At 49.7% G+C, this 21,289-nt stretch overlaps 8 protein-coding genes across 8 annotated transcripts; 7 read left to right on the top strand and 1 right to left on the bottom strand.

Annotated features, from left to right (window-relative positions):
- Window positions 1–1,422: 1,422 nt before the first annotated feature.
- Window positions 1,423–3,294, top strand: N7511_001551 (GMC family oxidoreductase; the record flags this gene model as incomplete). Its single annotated transcript, XM_057123976.1, has 3 exons — window positions 1,423–1,762; window positions 1,812–3,023; window positions 3,080–3,294. The coding sequence occupies 3 exons, from the start codon at window positions 1,423–1,425 to the stop codon at window positions 3,292–3,294; spliced, it is 1,767 nt and encodes a 588-aa protein (XP_056989709.1).
- An 855-nt stretch (window positions 3,295–4,149) lies between these two features.
- Window positions 4,150–5,731, top strand: N7511_001550 (uncharacterized protein; the record flags this gene model as incomplete). The annotated part of the gene is made up of 2 exons (XM_057123975.1): window positions 4,150–4,171; window positions 4,221–5,731. The coding sequence occupies 2 exons, from the start codon at window positions 4,150–4,152 to the stop codon at window positions 5,729–5,731; spliced, it is 1,533 nt and encodes a 510-aa protein (XP_056989708.1).
- A 2,396-nt stretch (window positions 5,732–8,127) lies between these two features.
- N7511_001549 (Killer toxin Kp4) lies at window positions 8,128–8,541 on the top strand (the record flags this gene model as incomplete). Its single annotated transcript, XM_057123974.1, has 1 exon — window positions 8,128–8,541. The coding sequence occupies one exon, from the start codon at window positions 8,128–8,130 to the stop codon at window positions 8,539–8,541; it is 414 nt and encodes a 137-aa protein (XP_056989707.1).
- A 703-nt stretch (window positions 8,542–9,244) lies between these two features.
- On the bottom strand, window positions 9,245–11,103 carry N7511_001548 (uncharacterized protein; the record flags this gene model as incomplete). The annotated part of the gene is made up of 3 exons (XM_057123973.1): window positions 9,245–10,542; window positions 10,590–10,805; window positions 10,854–11,103. 3 exons carry the CDS (start codon window positions 11,101–11,103, stop codon window positions 9,245–9,247), a joined length of 1,764 nt encoding a protein of 587 aa, XP_056989706.1.
- Window positions 11,104–11,786: 683 nt separating this feature from the next.
- Window positions 11,787–13,413, top strand: N7511_001547 (Zn(II)2Cys6 transcription factor domain-containing protein; the record flags this gene model as incomplete). Its single annotated transcript, XM_057123972.1, has 3 exons — window positions 11,787–11,843; window positions 11,888–12,229; window positions 12,280–13,413. 3 exons carry the CDS (start codon window positions 11,787–11,789, stop codon window positions 13,411–13,413), a joined length of 1,533 nt encoding a protein of 510 aa, XP_056989705.1.
- Window positions 13,414–14,353: 940 nt separating this feature from the next.
- N7511_001546 (arylsulfotransferase family protein) lies at window positions 14,354–15,835 on the top strand (the record flags this gene model as incomplete). Its single annotated transcript, XM_057123971.1, has 1 exon — window positions 14,354–15,835. One exon carries the CDS (start codon window positions 14,354–14,356, stop codon window positions 15,833–15,835), a length of 1,482 nt encoding a protein of 493 aa, XP_056989704.1.
- Window positions 15,836–17,421: 1,586 nt separating this feature from the next.
- On the top strand, window positions 17,422–17,985 carry N7511_001545 (Bys1 family protein; the record flags this gene model as incomplete). Its single annotated transcript, XM_057123970.1, has 1 exon — window positions 17,422–17,985. The coding sequence occupies one exon, from the start codon at window positions 17,422–17,424 to the stop codon at window positions 17,983–17,985; it is 564 nt and encodes a 187-aa protein (XP_056989703.1).
- A 317-nt stretch (window positions 17,986–18,302) lies between these two features.
- On the top strand, window positions 18,303–19,888 carry N7511_001544 (hydroxyacid-oxoacid transhydrogenase; the record flags this gene model as incomplete). Its single annotated transcript, XM_057123969.1, has 3 exons — window positions 18,303–18,724; window positions 18,775–18,833; window positions 18,882–19,888. 3 exons carry the CDS (start codon window positions 18,303–18,305, stop codon window positions 19,886–19,888), a joined length of 1,488 nt encoding a protein of 495 aa, XP_056989702.1.
- Between the last annotated feature and the right edge of the window lie 1,401 nt (window positions 19,889–21,289).

The following is a 21,289-nucleotide window of genomic DNA, read 5'->3' as shown; positions in this document are numbered from 1 at the left end:
TTGTTAGGTACGCTTCAAATTCATTGTCCCCATGGTCGTAATAGGTAATTCAATCTTTCATCCCCCGTTTCAGCTAATTCCGTGTATAGAACCCGTCGATTCCAAAGTGCGAGACACCATACCCAGCTGTATATTCTGATTAGATGAGTTCAGCCCTGATTCCTTTCAACCCACCGACATGGAATGTATAGATACTTTACGCCCGGATGGTGACCAGATAATGTACAGGTATGGTAATTCCCGACATCTTTTGATTGCTAACACGATTCAGGTACCCTACCGCTCCTTGCCTCCAGTGATAATGCCAGATCCATGGAGTTGGGAATTTACAAGTCCCCCTGCCTAGATTATGATTAGCAATCAACTGCATATTAGAAATCCGATGCGGAAAGTCACACCCGCGACCCTATTGCTGATGAATCCTGCAGGTCCACTCAGGTATCGCAAAGCTATGTTTAATTGACTTATAGCCAGACTCTTCCTAATGCCCCCGGGGCCGTATCCTTTATAATTATGTACAGCAATAAGAGAATTCAGGGCTCTCACCGTTATTGAATAAAGGCGATTTTTTGAATTCCTATCAGTGACTACCGCAACCCTTGGTAGCCAACTGTGACTGTGAAGGACAAAGAAGGGCATAGTGCCGTACCGTAGTGCTATTTGAGCGGCCAATCAGTTGGGCGTAAGTTAATCACTCAAAGGGTTGCACTAACATTTATCCATTTTAGGGCTTGGTGCATTACATCGCGGAATACATCAATCCCTGACGATCAGGAATAAAAATTCCAGCTCAAGCTTCCACTACCTCATAGGTCTGATCAAAAAACCAATATGGACAACTTTGTTTGTCGTGATCAATACTGAGTGTGGCATATTCTTAGCCTCGATCAATCTATTTCTATAGACGAAGGATCTGAAACCAGCGGAATGGCACTATGCTGAAATAGTATGACGGTCATGGCTTATTCATGTTCAGCTAATCAACGCCCCAGCTCGGCAGCAAGTAGAAAAAGTCGGCCACTCAGACCGTTAGATAAGATCGGGATGTCAAGCCATCTCCGAGACAAAAAAAGGGAAGCCGAGCGGAATTAGTCCCGAGACTCGGGCCGAGAATGTTCTCACACGGGATTTCTGCACCTCCAAATGCTGACAATATTGAACGGTGGGTCAGGCTCATTATCCACTCGGGCTTGGTTGGCTGTAAAAGCTGCCAAAAGGATGTCTATCCACTCTCGTAGAATGAAATGAAGATGATTAACACTGGGCCCAAATTATCAACCATTGAGTCAGCGGAAACGACTGGGAAGTATAGCAAAATTTAGGAGAAGCCGCCGGTGAGGCCCGTGAGGCACACGCTCATCTATAAAATAAGATCGGCCCTTGGTCTTCATATTATCCAAGTTCATCTTCTGTGAGTTCAAAATGCTGGCACCCACTCTTTCTCTCGCTACGCTCGTGCTGGGCGCCGCAGCCAGTACTCACCGTTCATCGCCTCACTATGACTTTGTAATTGTCGGCGGTGGCACCAGTGGATTGGTCGTGGCCAACAGACTCTCGGAAATGCACAATGTCACAGTGGCAGTCATCGAAGCCGGAGAATCAGTACTCAACAACGCCAATGTGACCAATGTGATGGGCTACAGTCTGGCTTTCGGCACCGAAATCGATTATGCCTATCAGACGGCCAACCAGACATATGCTGGTGGACTGAAGCAGACCATTCGTGCCGGAAAGGCCATCGGTGGTACAAGCACAATCAATGGTATGTTGCTCGGACAAAATAGTGGCTTCCTCTTCTAACTGGCTTCAAGGAATGTCCTATACCCGAGCCCAAGACGCGCAGATTGACAACTGGGGAAAGGTTGGAAATGAGGGATGGAGCTGGAATGACCTTTTGCCCTACTACAAGAAGTCGGAGGACTTCCAGATTCCCACCAAGGACCAGGTTGCTCACGGAGCTACCTATACTGCCAACGTTCACGGCCGCAACGGCCCTCTCAAGGTCGGATGGCCTACCTCAATGACCAACAGCAGCGTCTTCCTTGCCATGAACGAGACGATGACCAACCTTGGTGTCGAATACAACGCTGATGTGAACAGTGGCCACATGATTGGTTTCACCACTCACCCCGAGACCATTGACCGAGAGCGCAATGTCCGTGAAGACGCTGCCAGGGCCTACTTCTGGCCCTACGAGAGCCGTGCCAACCTCAAGATAATTTCCAACACCCGTGCGAACAAGATCATCTGGGCCAACACCACTGGTGAGGCAGTTGCTATTGGAGTTGAATGCACCACTCCGTACGGTGTGGAGCGAATTTATGCCTCCAAGGAGGTCATTCTGTCTGCCGGTGCACTCCGATCCCCACAGCTTCTTGAGCTTTCCGGTGTTGGAAACCCAGACATCCTCAGCCAGTTCAACATCTCCACCAAGGTTGCCCTCCCCGCTGTCGGTGAGAACCTCCAGGATCAAACCAATAACGCTCTCGCCTGGGAGTCAGTTGACACAGTGTCCGGCCTTGCCACTTTCTCCGCTTTGATCTCTGTTAACCAGCTCTACGGTAAGAATGTGTCGGCCGTCGAGTCCCAAATCGACAACGCATTGGCTAGCTACGCCAAAGCTCTGTCCAAGAAGTCAAATGGTGCGGTGAAGGAGTCCAACCTCCTGGAAGCTCTGCAGATCCAACGTGACTTGATCTTCAAGTCCCTCGTCCCTTACGTCGAAGTCGTCTTCGCCCCCAGCGGCACAGACTTCGCAAGTGAATACTGGCCCCTCCAACCCTTCTCCCGCGGAAGCGTTCACATCCAATCCGCCAACGCCTCCCAAATCGCCAACATCGACCCGAACTACTTCATGTTCGCCCAGGACATCGACGCGCAAGCCGATGTCGCCCACTTCATCCGCAAGATCTTCGACACTGCACCCCTGAAGAGCATCGTCGGAGACGAGATGACTCCTGGATACGACGTTGTGGCCGCAAATGCTACCGGCTCCGCATGGGATAGCTGGATCAAGGAGAAGTGTAAGCCAGCCCTAATTAACTTACCAAAAGCAGTCCCAGATACTAACCCTCCCTAGTCCGTCCTAACTACCACCCTGTCGGTTCCGTTAGCATGCTCCCCAGGGAGAAGGGCGGCGCTGTCAGCGCTGAGCTCAAGGTCTACGGTACTAAGAATGTTCGTGTCGTTGATGCTTCCATTGTACCGTACCAGGTCTCTGGTCATTTGACTAGCACTCTCTACGCTATTGCTGAGAAGGCTTCCGATATGATCAAGAAGTCCTACACCCACTAAGGATGGTGACTGAAAAGCAATTTGTACGAATGCAGACTTGGTGGACCATAGGCGTTGAGCTTTATGGCGAAGATTAGAAGATAGAATGACGGAGATAGATTTGTCAATTGTGAAAGGCTATGTAATATATTTGATAATTATGAGTTATAAAAGCATTGAATCTGGTGTTTCTGCATTGTGTTAGCAAAAGCCATCAACTACATACAATCCTATTTCAACAGATCGGAATTGGTTCATGAACAGCGGGATAGTCAACTATGTAATGTGGTGGTCCCCTTAAAACTTTCCTCTCTATGGACTTCACTGCCTTTGAACCCCCTACCATACTTGAGTGGACCTGTGGAGGTCACGATTTAATTGCCTGATCTGCACTTTCATCTTCAATATCTAAGCCACCCTTTTTTATGGGGTCAAATCTCCACCAAAGATCCTGACACGGCTGGGAATGCTTGAAAATGGGGCTGTATATGATCTATGTCAGCGTTTCAGACAAACGAGGCAGAAAATGAACAACTCGAACACTTTGACCGTTCTGTGTATCTAACCCATGTTGGATTGTTCCAATGCCAGATCCCTTGGCGTCGCAAATACTACCTTTTTAAACTCCCTTGCGTCGGGGATAGAAAGCATTTTCCATAGGCAACTAGATTGATGACCTGCATAGCCTTGACGCGTTGCTTAACCCCCAGATTCAACGTTAAACTCCGGTGCCTGACGGAGCGCCAATCAGCGTGCGCAAACGGGCTCTATTTTTAGGCGCCGATCGCCGCGTCCCGTGGCGCAGACTGCAGACTTGCCGGACTCTCTCACTTATAACTCTCAGAGCCAGTCGTTCTGGGAGCATCAGTCGACAGAATGATCGATGAAAACTTGCCCGGTAAGACATCCCCATAACCTACGTCATGCTCGGGCACTGACCTCCTCAGCGTTCTTCGTGAAGAATAACTCCAAGCAGTCTCAGATTAGCACGGTATACCATCGCCAGCATGGCAACGACCCAGAGCCTGCATACTCCCTACGAGCCCTTGATCCTGCTCTGCCGACATCCAAGAACCGCTACGGTGTCGCTTTATACGATCCCTACGTCACCGATGTTGTCTACGGCGAGGTCGCCGTAATTCCCGAATGGACACAACCCAGTCTCTCGGCAGATACGATTCGTGCAAACGGCGGCGTACCTCCTCCTCCAGAACCCATACTCCCGACCACTTTCACGATTCAGCTCTACAACCCAGACCAGGAAATCACAGTGAAATACCAGGCGAAAACGTGGAACCGCCCCGCACGATGGGAATTCGAAATGCCCCAAAACACATTCCGGGTCCCATCTGGTTCGTCGCTGGATCAGATGCAGAGTGATCCCGCAACAGCGGACGTGACTGAGAAGCTGCGGTTCAGCTGGCGTAAGGATGGCAAGCTCTCCAAGGACCTGACCTGCCTGCTGCATGGAAAGACTTCGACCATTCCCGATTCACGTACAAAGAGCCGCGAACCGGATATCACAGTTGCCCTGTTCCAGGGTCTTAAAGAACTGACTTTATACGAACCGAACCTATATCGAGTGGAGATGGAGGACTTCAAAGGATTAGAGGTCGTGCTCCTCTTAGCGACTGTTGCTATAAAAGACATCTTCTTTGGTCCTGCAAAGGAAGCTTTCCACATCACCCCTGCTGAACCAAACCAAATCGCCCGCAAGCCAGCCGCTGCGGCGATCCCAGTCAGCAACACGCAGCCGGTACAAAGGAGTCAAGCGGCCACGCCCGGTCCTTCTGGAGGGAGCAGACCATCTCCTCCTCGTCTCAGCATTCCAAACTCGAAATCTCCAGCGCCGCAGGATCGGCGCCGACAAGACGACCTCGCGCGACAGGAAGAACAGCGACGAGCGCAGGAAGTCGCCGTAGCCCAACGACGTCGGGACGCAGAGGTCGATAAAGAGACCAAGCGCCTTCAACAGATCTACGGCAGAGAAGAAGAAGCAGCCCGCAGACAACGGACACCCGCACCCTCAGCCCGACCTCACTTCCCACCCCGACACACCACTCCCAACCAACCCTATGCCCACCAATACTCCCAATCCTCCGTTCAACTCTCCCATCCACCCCATCCACCCCGTAACCCCCGCCCTCATTCCCACTACCCACCCCAAGGCGCACCCGTCCCCTCACATTCCAACAAGCCTTACCTCCACGCACCAGGTCGCATGGACCCCCGCGCTCAATCGTCCACACACCTGATGCAGTCACGCCCACCACCCGGCCCCCAGCCGCGCCCCGTGTCGACGGTTGGTTTCTATGCCCAGCCTACTAGCAGTGGTGCCCTTCCCGTCTCCAGACCGGCACCGAAAATTCAGCAGAAAAAGAGTAGTTTCTTCGGCTTTAAGCGCAAGGAGGAAACTGCTACTACCAAGTTGGAGAAAAAGCGGAGTTCTATGTTTTGATTGCGATACCCGGGCGTTGCCTTTTTTCTCTCTTTCTTTTTCGGTTTCTATTGCGGTTGATACCTTGCATTTGTGCTCATATACTGGGCGTCTGGGCATGTTCATTTTGAGAGAGTGTGTTTCTGGTCATAAGCTTGTTGCATGCTCTATCTATTCAATTGATATGGATTGTAACAAATATCATTACTATGCAAAATACTGTATTGTAACCAAAGCCAAGCAACTGTATCTGTATGAATGCCAACTCCCCTGACCAATTTACTTCCTTGCAGTGTCATTCTTTTTCTTATTCTAATTCCCATCTAACGCTAATCCTCTCACTACTCGGGAAAAACGATCGGCACGGGATTTTGACGGTATAGAGATTAACTTCTTTTGTCATCGCCTTTAACCCCCCACGACTTACTAGATCGCTAGCCCTAAACTAACTAAAGTATTATTCACTAATAATTATCACCTTATAGATATCGGAACCAAGCCTTTGCAGGCAGTGGTGGGGTGGTCAGTGCCGCAGGTATGGCTAAGAACTGCATTTTGGTCCAGTTTCCCTTTTGGGAATTTCGGAGCATGACACCCCAGGACATAAATCTTCAAACACCCACAACAATCTGAGTAAATTGGATAAGAGTAAACCGACTTAGTATATGTATCATCAAGTCGTAGGGAATATAGAGAAAGTTAGAATCAAAGTTAACAAGCCTCATATAACCTCTTCCAACGCGATACGCAATATCCGCGCTCCAGCTTCAATCAACCAGATTTGGTTTTCTCGTGAAATCCCCCCAGTCGCTATTTCGACCTAGTGAAGGGTATGTGTTAAGTGTCTCTCCCAGGGCCTTGCCCATCAAGGCGCGATTCACGCTTTGTGTCTTGACACTGCAAGTAGCCTTCGCTAGCCACGGATGGTGAGCTTGCATAAACGGTGACTGATGAAGAAGTCTCTGCTCTGCTCGGGCGCGAAGGTGATTGTCGTGTGAGAGCGCTCTATAGCGGTGAGCAGCAACTAGCAGTCGTTCTCGTACGCTTCCTGCTGTGCGCGGCAGGAATTGCAATTTCCACTGTAAATGTTGTTGTGCCAGCATTCTTCGTGCTGGCGCTTCAATAAAAACGAGCGGTCCGTACTCCTTAAAATGAAGTTATTCAAATACGGTGAAGAGCAGAGGTGGATAGCCTGTCTTTGCTTCACTGTTAGGGTTTTGTTTACTCAGATCTCTTTCCCCTTTCATATCTAATGGATCTAGCTATGGTGAGCTAGTAAACGCACTATCTATAAAGGCGTACCTCTAATATCCTTCGTTTTGCTGCCTACATTATTCCTTTGTGCCGGCATCTTGTATATAATATTTTATGTTAGCAGACCCTGACTTTCAACTAGTGATGATCGGCGTATTTCAGCCACTTTTACTGCTTACAAGTAGTTTAAGAACCAATCAAAACATATCTACCTGTGATTATGAGTCCTAGCTGAGTCATATATTGAGTAAAAAGCTTAGTATCGAGCTGTATACCGTACTGGCTATAGTACAGGGGGCCTGAGCCCACATAGCAATATGCGGGAATTTGCGAAAACATAACGACGAAATCAATTAACCAATTAAGAGCTTGGTAACACCAAAGGATCATACAGAGGATGAGAAAAAGTGTACTGACAGTACTTTTTGTTACATAGCTTAGGCACGTAGAGGATCAATTAACAAGGTAGCATTGAACGAGGCAACTAGGCATAAGAAAGGAAGATGGATCGAGGATGGAGGAATGGAGATCATAATACACCAAGGTAATCAGGTGACATAAGTTTAACGGTAGCAATACTATTCAGGCATTAATCTAGGCAGGAAGAAGTAAACACTGCAGAATCAGGATTATTGAGTATGTACCGGCCTGGCCTCAATTCCCTCCCCTCAAAGTGGGATACTCGGTGATGGAATGTCATAGGGCGGAGTGTATTTACCCTGCATTTCGCGTCATGCAGTAAGAGAAGTGTGCAGATAACAATCAGGGGGTGCGTTTTGATCAATCCTCAGCGACATAATTGTGGAGCTCATAGAGTAGCGTACTGAGGCATTCCTGCCAGAGATTAGACTTGATACAGTCAATGGATATGTTTCGATGCGATCATGCGTTCTAGTCGCATTTATGTGATAGATAGTTTAGGCAACCATACAGGTGGATTCCATAGAGGTAACCTTGATGAGACACCATTGTCAGCAACTAGACTGAATACGGTATACATCTCGATGCAATCGCCAGGGTCCAGCTGGTTTCTAGCAGTTGCTTCTTCCAGCCTAGGTTCATCCAGCGACATATAAAACCGCTCACAGAACTGAGTGCTCATCTGTTTCAACTTCTACACCTCACAGTCCTTCACACTTCCTGCCACCCGCATTTCCGCGAAGATGCGTTTCACCATCCTTCTTTTCATGGCTTCGGCCATGATCACCACCGCTGCCGGCAAGGGAATCAATTGCCAGGGTAGTGGAGAGTGCCCTTTCTGCCACGCCCAGACCAATCTGAAAGAGCTAAAAGAGGCCTGCGAGAGCGTCCCGGACAACACGCAATACTACAACGGCCAACAAATCTGTTGCGTCCAGTGCGACGAGGATAACACCGAGCAGTACTCCGTCTGCGCATTTGTGCAGAACACAAAAGATGGCGCTCCAGGCCACTCGGTCAAGGCCGCCATTCAGCAGCTGGTTGATCACAACTGCGGTCTTTGCGGCAGTGCTCCATTCTATAACAATGATGTTAGTGAGGGTGAGCTTACTGTGAATGTCGTCGACTACACCAGCTGCCATACGGTCATCTGTTGAGAAATGTCGTGTGAGCACGTGCGGCACTTTGTAAGTCCTGACTATTTCCAATGCTTTGAGATCCTGTGCATCATGTTAATTGTATTGGTAGTGCGAGAAAAGAGCAAACTGACGGCTGTGGATGAATTGTCTTGTGGAGAGGGATTGCGGATGTTGGCACGCGTGCAAGCTCTAGTTACTGTTGGCATTTCTATGTAGTCTAAGCATTATGTTCTTTATTTTTGTTCAACACTCCACTCAACCTAGACAAGTCCCCGTGGCCTAAGGCATCTGAGGACTTCTCGACTTCCCGATTAGGCAGTCCTGAATCTGAGCAAACATCACAAATTCACTAGTTGCTGCCGCGTACTTATCCATGTCAATCAATCAAAGTTCAATTAACCTGTTGCAGCCTAACTAGTATCGTGATAGTTATGCAGGCGCTCCATCCAGTTGAAGCAAGAACTTCGCCGTACGCCTGATAATACCCATACAGAATATAAGCTGGTCCTTAAGAGAGACTAGGCACTAGCTCTAGCTAATCGACTGAGCGCTTCGCTTTAATTGGATGAAGCGCCTACGTAGCCATTACGATACTAGTCAGGTTGCAACAGGTTAATTGAACCTTGATTGATTGAATGATAGACTAATGTTGAGTAATTGAGATAGATAACCATACCTCCTGTCAGCCAGAGATAAAAAATCATCTGACACGAATATATCCCTAGAGAGTCACAGCGTAAGCACTTAAAATCCCACCTTCTTTCGCGAGGTCAGTCGTAACATGAGGGGGAACATTTCGATCAATTCCCAGGATCATCAAGGACTCCTTCAAGAATACTTCTTTCGTGGGCTCTTCATTATCTTCCTTGCTGGTAATACGAGTAGTTGTATGCTTGGGTGAAAGTGGTCCCACCGTCATGAAGTTGATGTTGATTCCCTCTCGGCCAAGAATGCTACCCACAACTCCGATCTTCCCTGGCGAATCATAATTTTCGCATATCAGCAACGTTCCCTCTGGCTCGAACGATGCCTCGAACCGACCCAAACGGGTGATCAGCAGCTGGTCACCAGAGCATGTGCCAGAGATAATGCGTTGCTGTTGGGGTGGAATAGGTCCAGAGGTGTCAGTAGTAGGGTCCCGTGAGGATGAGCGAGATGGTGGACGGGCAACAAGAGTTACCAGTGATGAATATGACGAGTGCTCTGATGGGTCGCGCGAATGCTGCTCCGATACAAAAATTCCACGCTCACGAGCCACAAGCTCGGCATTGACGATATTCACGTTCAATCCCTCGGTGCTACTGATAGGAGACAGTAGCCCCTTTATAAGAGCTGCAAACAACGGCTTCGTGTTGTTGATGCTAGCCAGCTCTCCTTGATAAATCAGGTCGAACGTGTTTTGTGTCATGGATCCCCCAGAGGTAGTGGCATAATGCTGAGTGTATAAGCTACCGAGCTTCTCAACCAGACGAACAAAAGGTTGCAGCTTCTTATATTCTTCGGGGAGGATGATTGGAACATTGACAGCCGAGCGAGGCAGCGACCCTTGTAAAATCTCAAGTACTTGCTGGCAGACATCAACCGAAACATTCTCCTGTGCTTCGACCGTGGAGGCACCAAGATGCGGTGTGACAACCGCCCGTGGATGCGCGATGAGTCGAGCTGCAGGTGAATTCGGGGCTGGCGGCTCCGATGTAAACACATCGACTGCTGCCCCCGCGATATGGCCCGAGTCCAGCGCCGCAACCAGAGCTTCTTCATCAAATGTGCCACCTCGAGCTACATTGAGCACGCGACATCCTTTTTTCATTTGAGCCAATTCAGCCTCTGCAATCATCCCTCGAGTAGAAGCAATGAGCGGTGTATGAATGGTCAAGAAGTCGCAGGATGGAAGCAGTTCGGTCAAAGAGGATACAAGCGTAACACTGGCGGATGCTGCCAGGGCTGCTGAGGCATAGGGATCCAGGGCATTGACGTTCATTCCCAATCCTTTGGCCAGTCGTGCGACAGTTAACCCAACTGTGATGGATTAGATCGGTATCAGGGAAATTCATCGAATACGTTACCCTTTCCCAGTCCAATTATCGACAACGTCTTGCCTTTGACTTCCACGCCAACATACTTGCTTCGCTCCCACCTTCCATCTTTGAGACTGGCACAGCTAGCTGGAATGTTTCGCGCTATGGACATCATCAGGGCAATTGTATGTTCTGCTGCCGAGTTGATGTTTCCCGACGGCGAATTGACAACCACAATCCCTAATTTTGTCGCTTCTTGCACATCTATTTTGGGTCAATAGGAGCCGCGGAGACATGGCTATTGCAGCATACCAACATTGTCCACTCCGACACCAGCACGAGCAACTACCTTCAAACGCCGGGCAGCTCGCAGCAGAACCGCGTTGACTTTCGTCTCGGAGCGTACCAGCAGAGCATCGTACTCGGGGATTATTTCCAACAGCTCATCAGCGCTCAGATCTTTCCGTTCATGGACATCGAGAGAACTGCGCATCAATGCCAAACCATCTTGAGATAGCTTTTCAGGAATGAGGACCTTTGGACGACTTTGAAACTCCGGCATTGCGATCGATGAAGAGAGAACAATTCCCCCGGAGCAGAAAGAGAAGGGGACAGGTGATGGAACGTGACCAAACGTGACCTGGCCATCCGCGGCAGCAGCGCATGTACTTTTACCTCAACTGGCTCCAAACGCGGGGAAGTTATGGTTTCATTGGAGTTCTGACAGACAGTAGAGGCACTCGGATACTGCAGGTTCGACAGGCCTCACTTGGGTAGATGCACACTCATTGCATTAGCAAGGCTGAAACAGCACACTGGGCGTTGTTTAGGGCGCCCTCGAGGCCCACAATCACGATGTGCTCGTATTGACAATCTCCAAATCCACCGAAAGTCCAAAGCCCAAGCTTAATTCTAAGCCTCAATCTCCGATCGCAATTTATTCTCCCAGCAGATCGTGGATCCCCCAAACCACCTTGGACGTTTAAAGACAGTGCGGGTTTACCCCCTGGGCGGGGTCCTTTGGCTTGGCTTGGCGAGTTTCTTGAGTCATGTAAGACTTCATCCTTGTTATGCTGCGTGCTCTTTGACCTTGTCTTGTGGCTCTTGACTCTTCGATATTCAACGTCTCCTACTGTCTCCCTCCGACGACTGCATGGATCCATCCCACTCAGTGTTGGTCCGATTGACTTCCTCTCTTCCGCGACCGCTATGATCTGAGACAGTCAGCGTCTCAGACTTCCCCCGATGGTTGGCGTTCCGCATTCAAACGGCTGTGCTCTGTGTCGCGAGCGACGTATTAAGGTTGGTTTCTCACACTCATAATTCTACGTTTCTAACATTTGCAGTGTGATGAGGGTGTTCCGGGGTGCAGCAATTGTCAGCGTTACGGCAAACCCTGCCCCGGTTATCGGCGCGCCTTTCGGTTCCAAGATGAGGGGCCTAATCTTGCCCGAAGACATCAGTCGGGCTCACGACGAAGAGGAAGACCACCCAAGCAGCCTGCCACTCGAATCGAGGAGAGGGACCAAGCAACAGCTGACATAGTGCGTGGCAATGCTGTTGCACTAATGCGACAGCATTCGGCCGGTGGTTTTGACGAACAACTCTCTTTTTCGCTAGTTCGGCAACAGTTCCGCGGCGCTCAGCCTCAATTATTTCTGAGCTTCATTTCACATTCATTTCCCACGGTGGGTCGCGTATCCATACCATATTATATTACAAACACTAATTTTGGTAGCTTTACTATCACAACCGCTTCAGATCTGGAGATGGACTCGGCTTTGCGGAACATGTAGTGCTCAACTATGGCACCGATGCATACCTCGACAACTCCATCTGTTGTTTGAGCTCGATTTATCTTTCTCGATTGACCAATGACCAGACCCTTCTCAAAACCAGTCGACAGCTGTACTCCAACTCACTCAAATCAGTCATCAAAGCTCTCTCCAAGCCGGAGCATGTGATGTCCGATAACATGCTTTGCACTACCATCATTCTGAGCGTTTTTGAAATGTACGCTCAAACCACACCAGACGCATGGGTGGTGCACAGTGATGCTGTAAGGCAGCTCATGATCAAAAGGACTGCGGCCGCTTTCGAGTCTGGTTTTGGACGTTTCTGCTTCATCGCATTTAGAGGCTTCCTCATCCTCTTAGCTCTCTATGAAGGAAAGCCATGTTTTCTGGATGAAGAGGAATGGCAAAACTATACGATCAAGATGATGACCGAGGATCGTACCAAGCCTGGGGAATGGAGTGCATATACCGACCTTGTTGATCTGGTTCACATGGAGACCGCCAAGTGTCCGCGATATATCAGTGAGACTCGAGATATTCTCGCGGGAAGCGATCTAGACCATGCCACAGTGCATGGTCTAATTAGCCGTATACAGCATACGTCCCAGCAACTTGAATCTCTAATATCCGACCTCAAGTCTTGTATCAGCGCACACAATGAGCGCCAACAAGGAATCATTCAAGGTCCTAACAAACCCTTCATCGGACCTGTCCCAGAGGTCTTTCCCGACACTGGACCATCACTCCTTCTTACCGGAGCAAAGAACATGCTGCAAACGATCCAAGGATTGGCCAATCGGCTCGAGGATAGACTTCGGGTCCATGTGATTGAAGAAACACTTTCCCCCGAGTCCGTCAATTCCCCACCCAGCGAGGGCAGCACATACTCCACCTCACCTTCTACTGCCAGCTCTCAAAGCTTCTCTCTTCCCTTTCGCATTCATTCGGAGCTTGGAAATGGTCCCAAGCCCGGCGGCCATGACCCTCGTGGAACCATGTTCCTGGATCGTGTGGCCTCGTCGATGGGTGTACTGGGTGCGAGGGTTGTTTTTGACGAGAAAGATCAATCTGAATAACGTGTGTATGTAAATATCAGGATAATTTTGTGTTTTGTGTATATGTTTTAGCTTGTATCATGCAGTCCATCGTACATTGACCATTGTTTGTTGTCTGTATAGTAGGGTTTTTTACACCTGGCTTATCAGGCATCAACATGACATCATAGGCCCCTTGTCTCAACGGTTCTCATCTTATCTTCATCTTCATCTCGCATAAACTGTTGTACGGATCATGTATCTCTATGCACTGATTTTGCGGTGGCTGCCGAGATTCCCGCTTTCGCCTCAATCACTGCCTCTCTGCTGAACCCTGGATCATCCCGACCGCCTCAGCCCATCTCGCATCTCGCCTCCCCGGGAATTGACCTGCTAAATGGGAAATTGTCGGCTCCGGTCGCTACCACGCGTCAGGGCCGTTTCGCCTTGGAACAATTCCACGGAACCAACAAGGGCTTTTCTCCATAATGCAAACGGCAAAGCGCGGAATAGAATGCCACTTCAGCACCAACCTGCAACTGATCGTCACGCTGATCTTCAAATTTTGCTCAGTCGACTTTCTCAATGGTCACTGGGCCGGAATATATCACTTCCACTTAGGTACCAGACTGGGATAATCCCCTCCAGGGGGATACCCGTGCCTATCAAACTGGTCCAAACACTGGTCGAACACCTACGGTACAGTGATGTGCAGATGCATCTGCTCTCCGTATTATCACAGATTGATTAAAGGTTCGGGTGGGCCAATGACGATGCCAATGCCATTATTACAGTCCCACGGCTTTGCGGGCGGCGGTGGCCAACCATACTAGGCAATGGTAGTGTCCACTCACTATGAGGAAGTGATCTTCAGGGCCGGCTTTTCCAATGCTTGTCCCCTATTTAAGATCCTGTTCGTCCAGATCTTATCACGAATTCACACACTCACTTTCGTCATTCTTTAGATCATACTCTCTTTAATATGAAGTGGTACACCGCAGGAAGCACTCTGCTTCTGTCTCTTCAGGCAGCGGCATGGGACTACTCTACCTATTCGTCTATGGATTTCCAGCCTCCTAAGTTGGAGGTCAACAAAACTGGAACTACCGATCCCGGGTATATCTTCCTCGGACCTCGTGGTGGCGTTCAGGCGGCTGGCTCCGCGGCGCTTATCTACGATGATGCCGGCAACTTGGTCTATGAAGGACCTGAAGAGGTCACTGCCAACTTCCGAACCCAGCAGCTCGATGGCCAGGATGTTATCACCTTCTGGGCTGGTGACATGATGTCCATTGGCTACGGTTACGGCACAATCCACATCCTTGACAACACTTACAAGGAGATCTACACCGTCACTCTCACTGGCGCATTTGTGACTCCTGACAACTCTGTCAAGGATAGTTACTGTGACCTCCACGAGAGTGAAATTACTCCTAGTGGCACCATTATTTGCACCGCCTATAATGTTACTCAGCACGACCTGACCTCGATCAACGGCACTTCCTCTTCGTGGATGTTGGACAGCCAATTCCACGAGATTGACATCAAAACCAACCAGGTCATCAATTCGTGGAGTGCCCTCGACCACGAGGATCAGATTCCTCTGACTACCTCCCATCAGGGTCTCGGCAAGGACGTTGGCACCGAGCAGTCCGACCCCTACGACGCTTACCACATCAACGCCATCGAAGCTACAAACCACGGATACATCATTTCCTTGCGCCACATGTGGTCCGGCTACTATCTTGCCCAGAACGGCACCATTTTGTGGACCGTCGATGGTGAGGATGGCGGAGATTTCGAGCAAATCAACAACCCCGGCTTCTCTTGGCAGCATGACATTCGCGTGTATAACGAGACCGATTCCAGCCTTGTGGTGAGTCTGTTCAACAACGCCAACACCCCCACCGACCAAGAATCCGAAACCACCGGTGTGAGCATGGCCATCGACCTGGTCAAGAAGACCGTCACTGGTCTTCGCTCCCTCACCGACCCCAACGACCCCATCCACTCCGTCAGCCAGGGTAGCTACCAACTTCTCAGCGAGGTGGACAGCCACGTCTTCATGGACTACGGTTCCATCTCCAAGGTGAAAGAATTCGACGGTGACGGCAACGTTGTCTTCAGCGCTCAGTTCGGTGAGGACAACGCTGTCGCTTCCTACCGTGGTTACCGCTGCCAGTGGGCTGCCACTCCTTTCTGGAACCCCTCTGTTATCGCCTCCAAGACCGACTCTAATGTCACAGTCTACATGAGCTGGAATGGTGCTACGGAGTATGACAACTGGGTTGTCTATTCTGCCTCTGATAACACTACCACCAGCACAAACACCAAGATTGGTTCTGGTGACCGCACTGGCTTTGAGACTGCTCTCACTGTCGATATTCCCTCTGACCAGTACATCCAGGTTGTCGCTCAGCAGGGTGATAATGTCCTCGGTACTTCCGAGTTTGTGACTTTCTAAGCGGGTCAAATCGTCTCCTTCGATGGATATATTTATTTCCTTTTTTCTTTATTTCACTTGTACATATTTATGATAGAATCAGTTTATATACGCACAGTATTCAGATACAGCATGGATTACAGCATGGATCGAAATTATTTTCACCCTTTGCTCTTTTAGAAATGGGAAAAGTTCATAACACAAACCAATGTTGAGTCGTAGAGTCAGTAAGTCAGGACTCGTCGTAGGCTACTGATCTCCAGAAACCCGGCAAGGCTTAGCATTGCTTATCTTGCTTTCGCAGGCATCGTCTATATATCATTTGAAGGGCTGTCAGATGCTATATTTTAACAGACAGAGTAATTGTAGAAAGAATATCGATATGTCCGTGTTGAAATGGTCTCGATCCATGCCGTACAGTTCAATCTAATCAACACAACTCGCTTAGACCAGATGAATTGAGACCAAAGCGTGGTCAATCGCTACTATTTTCGGTGAATCCGGCTTAACCCCTGAAACGCGACGATCTTCTGGCTTTGCCGTCTCATAGTGTGACAAGTACAGTATCACATCAAACTTGTTATTTCACACGACTCCAACATCGTGGCACCGCTGACCGTTGATTTGTACTACGGTAAGCAATATCAATCCAATATTCCTCAGCAACTGACTTTTTGGGTCTTGCATCACGATTAAATTATCTTCTGTGCAAGCTACATCGACGATTTTGAGATTGGAAATCCTTCTTAGCTCATCCTGCAGTATATCCATGCATGTACTCAGAACAGCCAGGCTATTGGTGGAATACTGCAAATTAAACAAAAGCCCAAAACTGTCTTTCATAGCCGACGGATGAGCTGTTTAGTTCAATTACATTCTTGATCAGTTTGAAATCGAGGAATTCTCCGCGGAATTTGATTCTGTGGGGAGGCCTGGACTAGATCCTCGTCAAGAGTTTGCATTCCTGGGCGCCACAGTTGCTACAGCCCCTTGACTTTACTGGGGATTGCAGTGGAAATAGTAATTTTTACGGGCACGGTGGAATGGTCTCAAGACTACTGTTCATCTCTTACAGAGCCTTTTCGTTAGTTTAAGATTGCCACTTCAATTGGCTACTTCATGGATTCTATGGTGAACTATATTCAACATTCACATTCTTTGGATATTCGTGTCAAAATAGACCATGGCCTTGCCCCCGCTTCCGAAATCGATCTTAGATCAAGGAACATTCCTCGGAAAATCACGAGTGAAGGGAGTTCTAAGGATGTATACACCAAAAAGGAAAATGTCACATTCTCCCGGTCTTTTAAGGTCTATTTGTCAAACATCAGTTCAATTGTATGGTGACAGTGATACTTTGATCTCCCTTGATTTCTTCGCCCTGTATGTAGTATGGCTTGGCTTTCATCAAAGGATGTTAGTGTTAGTTGATGAATCTGCAGGCCCCCGTGAGGACGTGACATTCTCATGATCCAGACTGGACACACTAGGAATGCAGTCGGGGCACTACAAATAAAACGAGGAGATCTATAAAAGCCACACGCAGCACCTACATTCAGGACCAGTCAACAAAACCACGCTTGAAGCAATAATATCTACCATACCACATGATGTATATCTCAAGCCTCCTCCTTCTAGCAACCCTGACTCTCGCCCGTCCAACAAAAACCTCGACCAACCTGGTCCACCGTGCTCCAATCCCAGATGGCAGCTTCATAACACCAACCGTCCCCGTGTCAACCCCCAGACCAACACCTAGCCGTCGCCCCCGTGGCCACGCAATCGTAAGCAACAACTGCAACGTCCCAATCTACCTCTGGTCCGTTGGAACTGCCGCCCAACCAGAGAAGACCGTCCTACCAAACGATACGTATAGTGAGATGTTCCGCGAAGAAAGGAGCACCGGCGGAATAGCAATCAAGATCAGCACCGATGTCGATGGACTGTATACCAGTGCTCCACAGATGATCTTTGCCTACAACCTGTCCAATGTCGCCCAGGGCAAGGTCTGGTATGATCTAAGTGATGTCTTTGGGGATCCCTTTGAGGGATATCCTGTTAGTCTGACACCTGCCGAGCCGCAGATTAATTGGACCAATGGCGTTCCTCCTGCTGGAAGTCAGGTTCGGGTTACGGACATTGATACAGATTTGGTTCTGTCGCTGTGTTAGAGGGGAGAACTGGTTGATGTCATCATAGATGATTCAATGGACCTCGGCTGTCGGATTCCCTCCAGCTTGGGCAGGCTCTCCATTTTGGAGAGAGTAGTTGGAGAGTATTTGGAGAAATCTAGTCTAAAAGCAACGAGAAATGTCATCAAGTGAATTCTAAACCGAAATTCCAGGCCTTTTAACTAATCACGAGCCGCTTACATACTTCGGCCAGAAGTCCGATCTCCGTTTCTCCGCATTCCCCAACTTCCCCCACCACTTCCTACTTCAAAGCGTAGCTTCAAAGCTATCCGATTCTGAATCTTTCACAATTCACTATGGTATCCCCAGCAATTCGAGTCGCGCCTAGCGCAGCAAACCGTGCTCTCAATCTTCTCCGGACAGTACAATATACGCATCCTCCAAACTGTCCCTGTCATGGCAATCCCGCCCACCATCACCACCACAAAACCCCCGCCCTCCTCAACAATGTCAAGCGCCACCTAGCCACGCCAATTGACCGCTCACGCGAGAAAGAGTATGCCTTTGAAATGGCTGCATCGAGTATTCGCTTCGGGCCCGGCGCAACCAAGGAGGTTGGTATGGACTTTGCCAACATGGGCGCCAAGCGTGTTTGCATTGTCACCGATTCGAATGTGGTCAAACTGGATGCTATGAAGCAGGCTGTAGAGGGATTGACGAAAGAGGGTATCGAGTTCACAGTGTATGACAAGGTCCGCATTGAGCCAAAGGATAGTTCGTAAGTTTGTCGGTCCTGTTGTGTGAATGAATACAAGCTGACTGGTGCAGTGTGAGAGAGGCTATTGATTTCGTCAAGCCGTATAAGCCCGATGCATTTTTGGCTGTTGGTATGTTTTCCTACCACCTCCACGCTCGAGTCTAACAGAATGAATTAGGCGGCGGATCTGTCATTGACACGGCCAAATTGATGAACTTGTATAACGCCTATCCGGAAGCTGATTTCCTGGACTTTGTCAATGCACCCTTGGGCAAGGGTCTCCCCGTTGACAAGCCGCTGCTCCCACTCGTCGCCGTGCCCACCACAGCTGGAACAGGCTCAGAGACAACCGGAACAGCCATCTTCGACCTGGTGTCCAAGAAAGCCAAGACAGGAATCGCCCACCGCAACCTGAAGCCCACACTGGGAATCTGCGATCCCATCAACACACGCACCATGCCCCCAGCCGTGCATGCCTCCTCCGGCCTCGACGTCCTCTGCCACTCACTCGAGTCATGGACTGCCATCCCCTACAACGAGCGCACACCGCGTCCTACAAACCCCATCAACCGCCCCGCCTATCAAGGCGCAAACCCCATCTCCGATATCTTCTCCCTCCAAGCCCTCCGCAGTACGGCGCAGTTCCTCCCCCGCGCCGTGCGCGATCCAGACGACCACGAAGCCCAGTCCAACATGCTTCTAGCAGCGACACTCGCCGGCGTGGGATTCGGCAACGCAGGAGTGCACCTCTGCCACGGCCTCTCATACGGCATCAGCTCCCAAAACCCGGGCTACAAGCACGCCGGCTACGATGTCGACCACCCCATCATCCCGCACGGCGTCTCCGTCGCCGTGACCGCGCCCGCTGTCTTCCGCTTCACAGCCGCGTCCAATCCGGACCGCCATCTTGCAGCGGCGGAGGCCTTTGGCGTTGATATCTCGAATGTCAAGCGGGAGAGTGCAGGCGAGGTTCTCGGCAATGCGATTGCAGAGTTCCTGCTCAAGCTTGGGGATCAGCCTCGTGGTCTGAAGGATCTGGGATATAAGGCGTCTGATATTGATGGTCTTGTCGAAGGCACTTTACCTCAAAAGCGGGTCTTGATGTTGGCGCCGAATTTGAGTGAGGAGTTGCAGGCTGAGAAGAGTGAGTTGAGGACGTTGCTTGAGGAGTCTTTGGATTATTAGCTTGTTCTTTTGTAATTTTGAATGAGAGTGTACTTTGTACATTGATCAAATGAATATTTTCTTTGGGATTGTACTCTCAGTATGCGCAGATTATTCTAGTAGAAGATTGGATACGTCGAGTGTTGGTTCTCCTCTGATTCAAATGTAGTAGCTGCGGACTGATAAGTTATGAGGAACTTTAAACTATATGTGATTTCAATGGGAAGGTCCACGCCACCAATGATATCTGGGACTACATAGTCAGTATGGAGATAGATCTATATCCAAAGCCATCAAGCCTTCAGGCCATAAACAAAATACTTCAGCCATTGAGCTGAAAGAGGGGATCGTGCACCCAAGAAGGGGAAAAGCGAGCCAGCTTGAAATACCACAGTATACGGCTTCTCTCATTGGAGAGCGAAGATGTATAATTCCTCGCTGGATTCAAACATTTCGCGATAAGAGGGCGATACAGACGGGCTTCAGGTAATTAGGCGAGTTAAATCCGTATCATTGAATGAAACTCGTAGCGGGGACCCGGTCCTCTATCCACTCCATATCACAGGGAAAAGGGCATATAGATAGTCAAACCTAGAAACTAAGGACCAACTGCCCGCACACAGACCCAGTCCTTTGAAACAGAATAGCAGGCCAATTCACACTCCCCGCCAGCTCCGCATTCCCCAACTGATCATCCGCCACAACCAGCTCCTCGGGCCTCTGCGGGATTTGATCCATGACCAGCGAAAGAAGTCGGGGTCGGGTCTCCTCAATCCCGTCCGACCCGAGATAAAGACACGGTCGAACAGCTCCATCAGCGACGAAAAGGGCGCGTGTCACTCTACCCAGTCCACTGTTAGAACATTCGACACGGCATACACCGCCAGCCCGGGCTGTTCTTTGAGCTTGCGCACCAAGGCGGATAGGGCGGTATTAGCCAGTCATGACTCGCGAAACACGGCACCCAGCTCGGATGCTGGCCGGCCCAGGACGGCGGGTCGCGGTGCACCAACAGCCCCTTCTAAGACCTCCCTGAGACCACTCTGCGGGGACCAGGTTGCGCTCGGATTGGGAACCCAGATGGGCAGTTTACCTGTACAGTACAGTCGGGTTTTCAACGGTGTCTTGGCGTGGGCTGGTTCCGACCAATCATGTCGGACGTGGGCCCGGTCAAGCACGAGGGCTCCAAGAGGGATGGACTTGGGTTGCTTTGAGTGGAGGGTTCGACTTTCTTTCAGTGGACATAGACTGTTGCCCTAGGGTCAGCACGGTGAATGGCCATCGTACACGTGTCCGACTCGGTTAAGTGGCCTTGACACCAAAGTTAAAAAAGGGGGAAGTGGAGCAGACGAAGGTCCGATTAAATCCGTCTTCAACGGTGGACTGGACTCACATGTAGTAGACTTGGTAGGGGATGGGATA

This window comes from Penicillium nucicola (assembly GCF_028828085.1).
Source record: "Penicillium nucicola strain IBT 29836 chromosome Unknown utg000001l, whole genome shotgun sequence".
Classification (NCBI taxonomy): Eukaryota; Fungi; Ascomycota; class Eurotiomycetes; order Eurotiales; family Aspergillaceae; genus Penicillium; species Penicillium nucicola.
The sequence above is the reverse complement of the archived record's forward strand: the minus strand, read 5'-3'. Positions and strand labels throughout refer to the sequence as shown.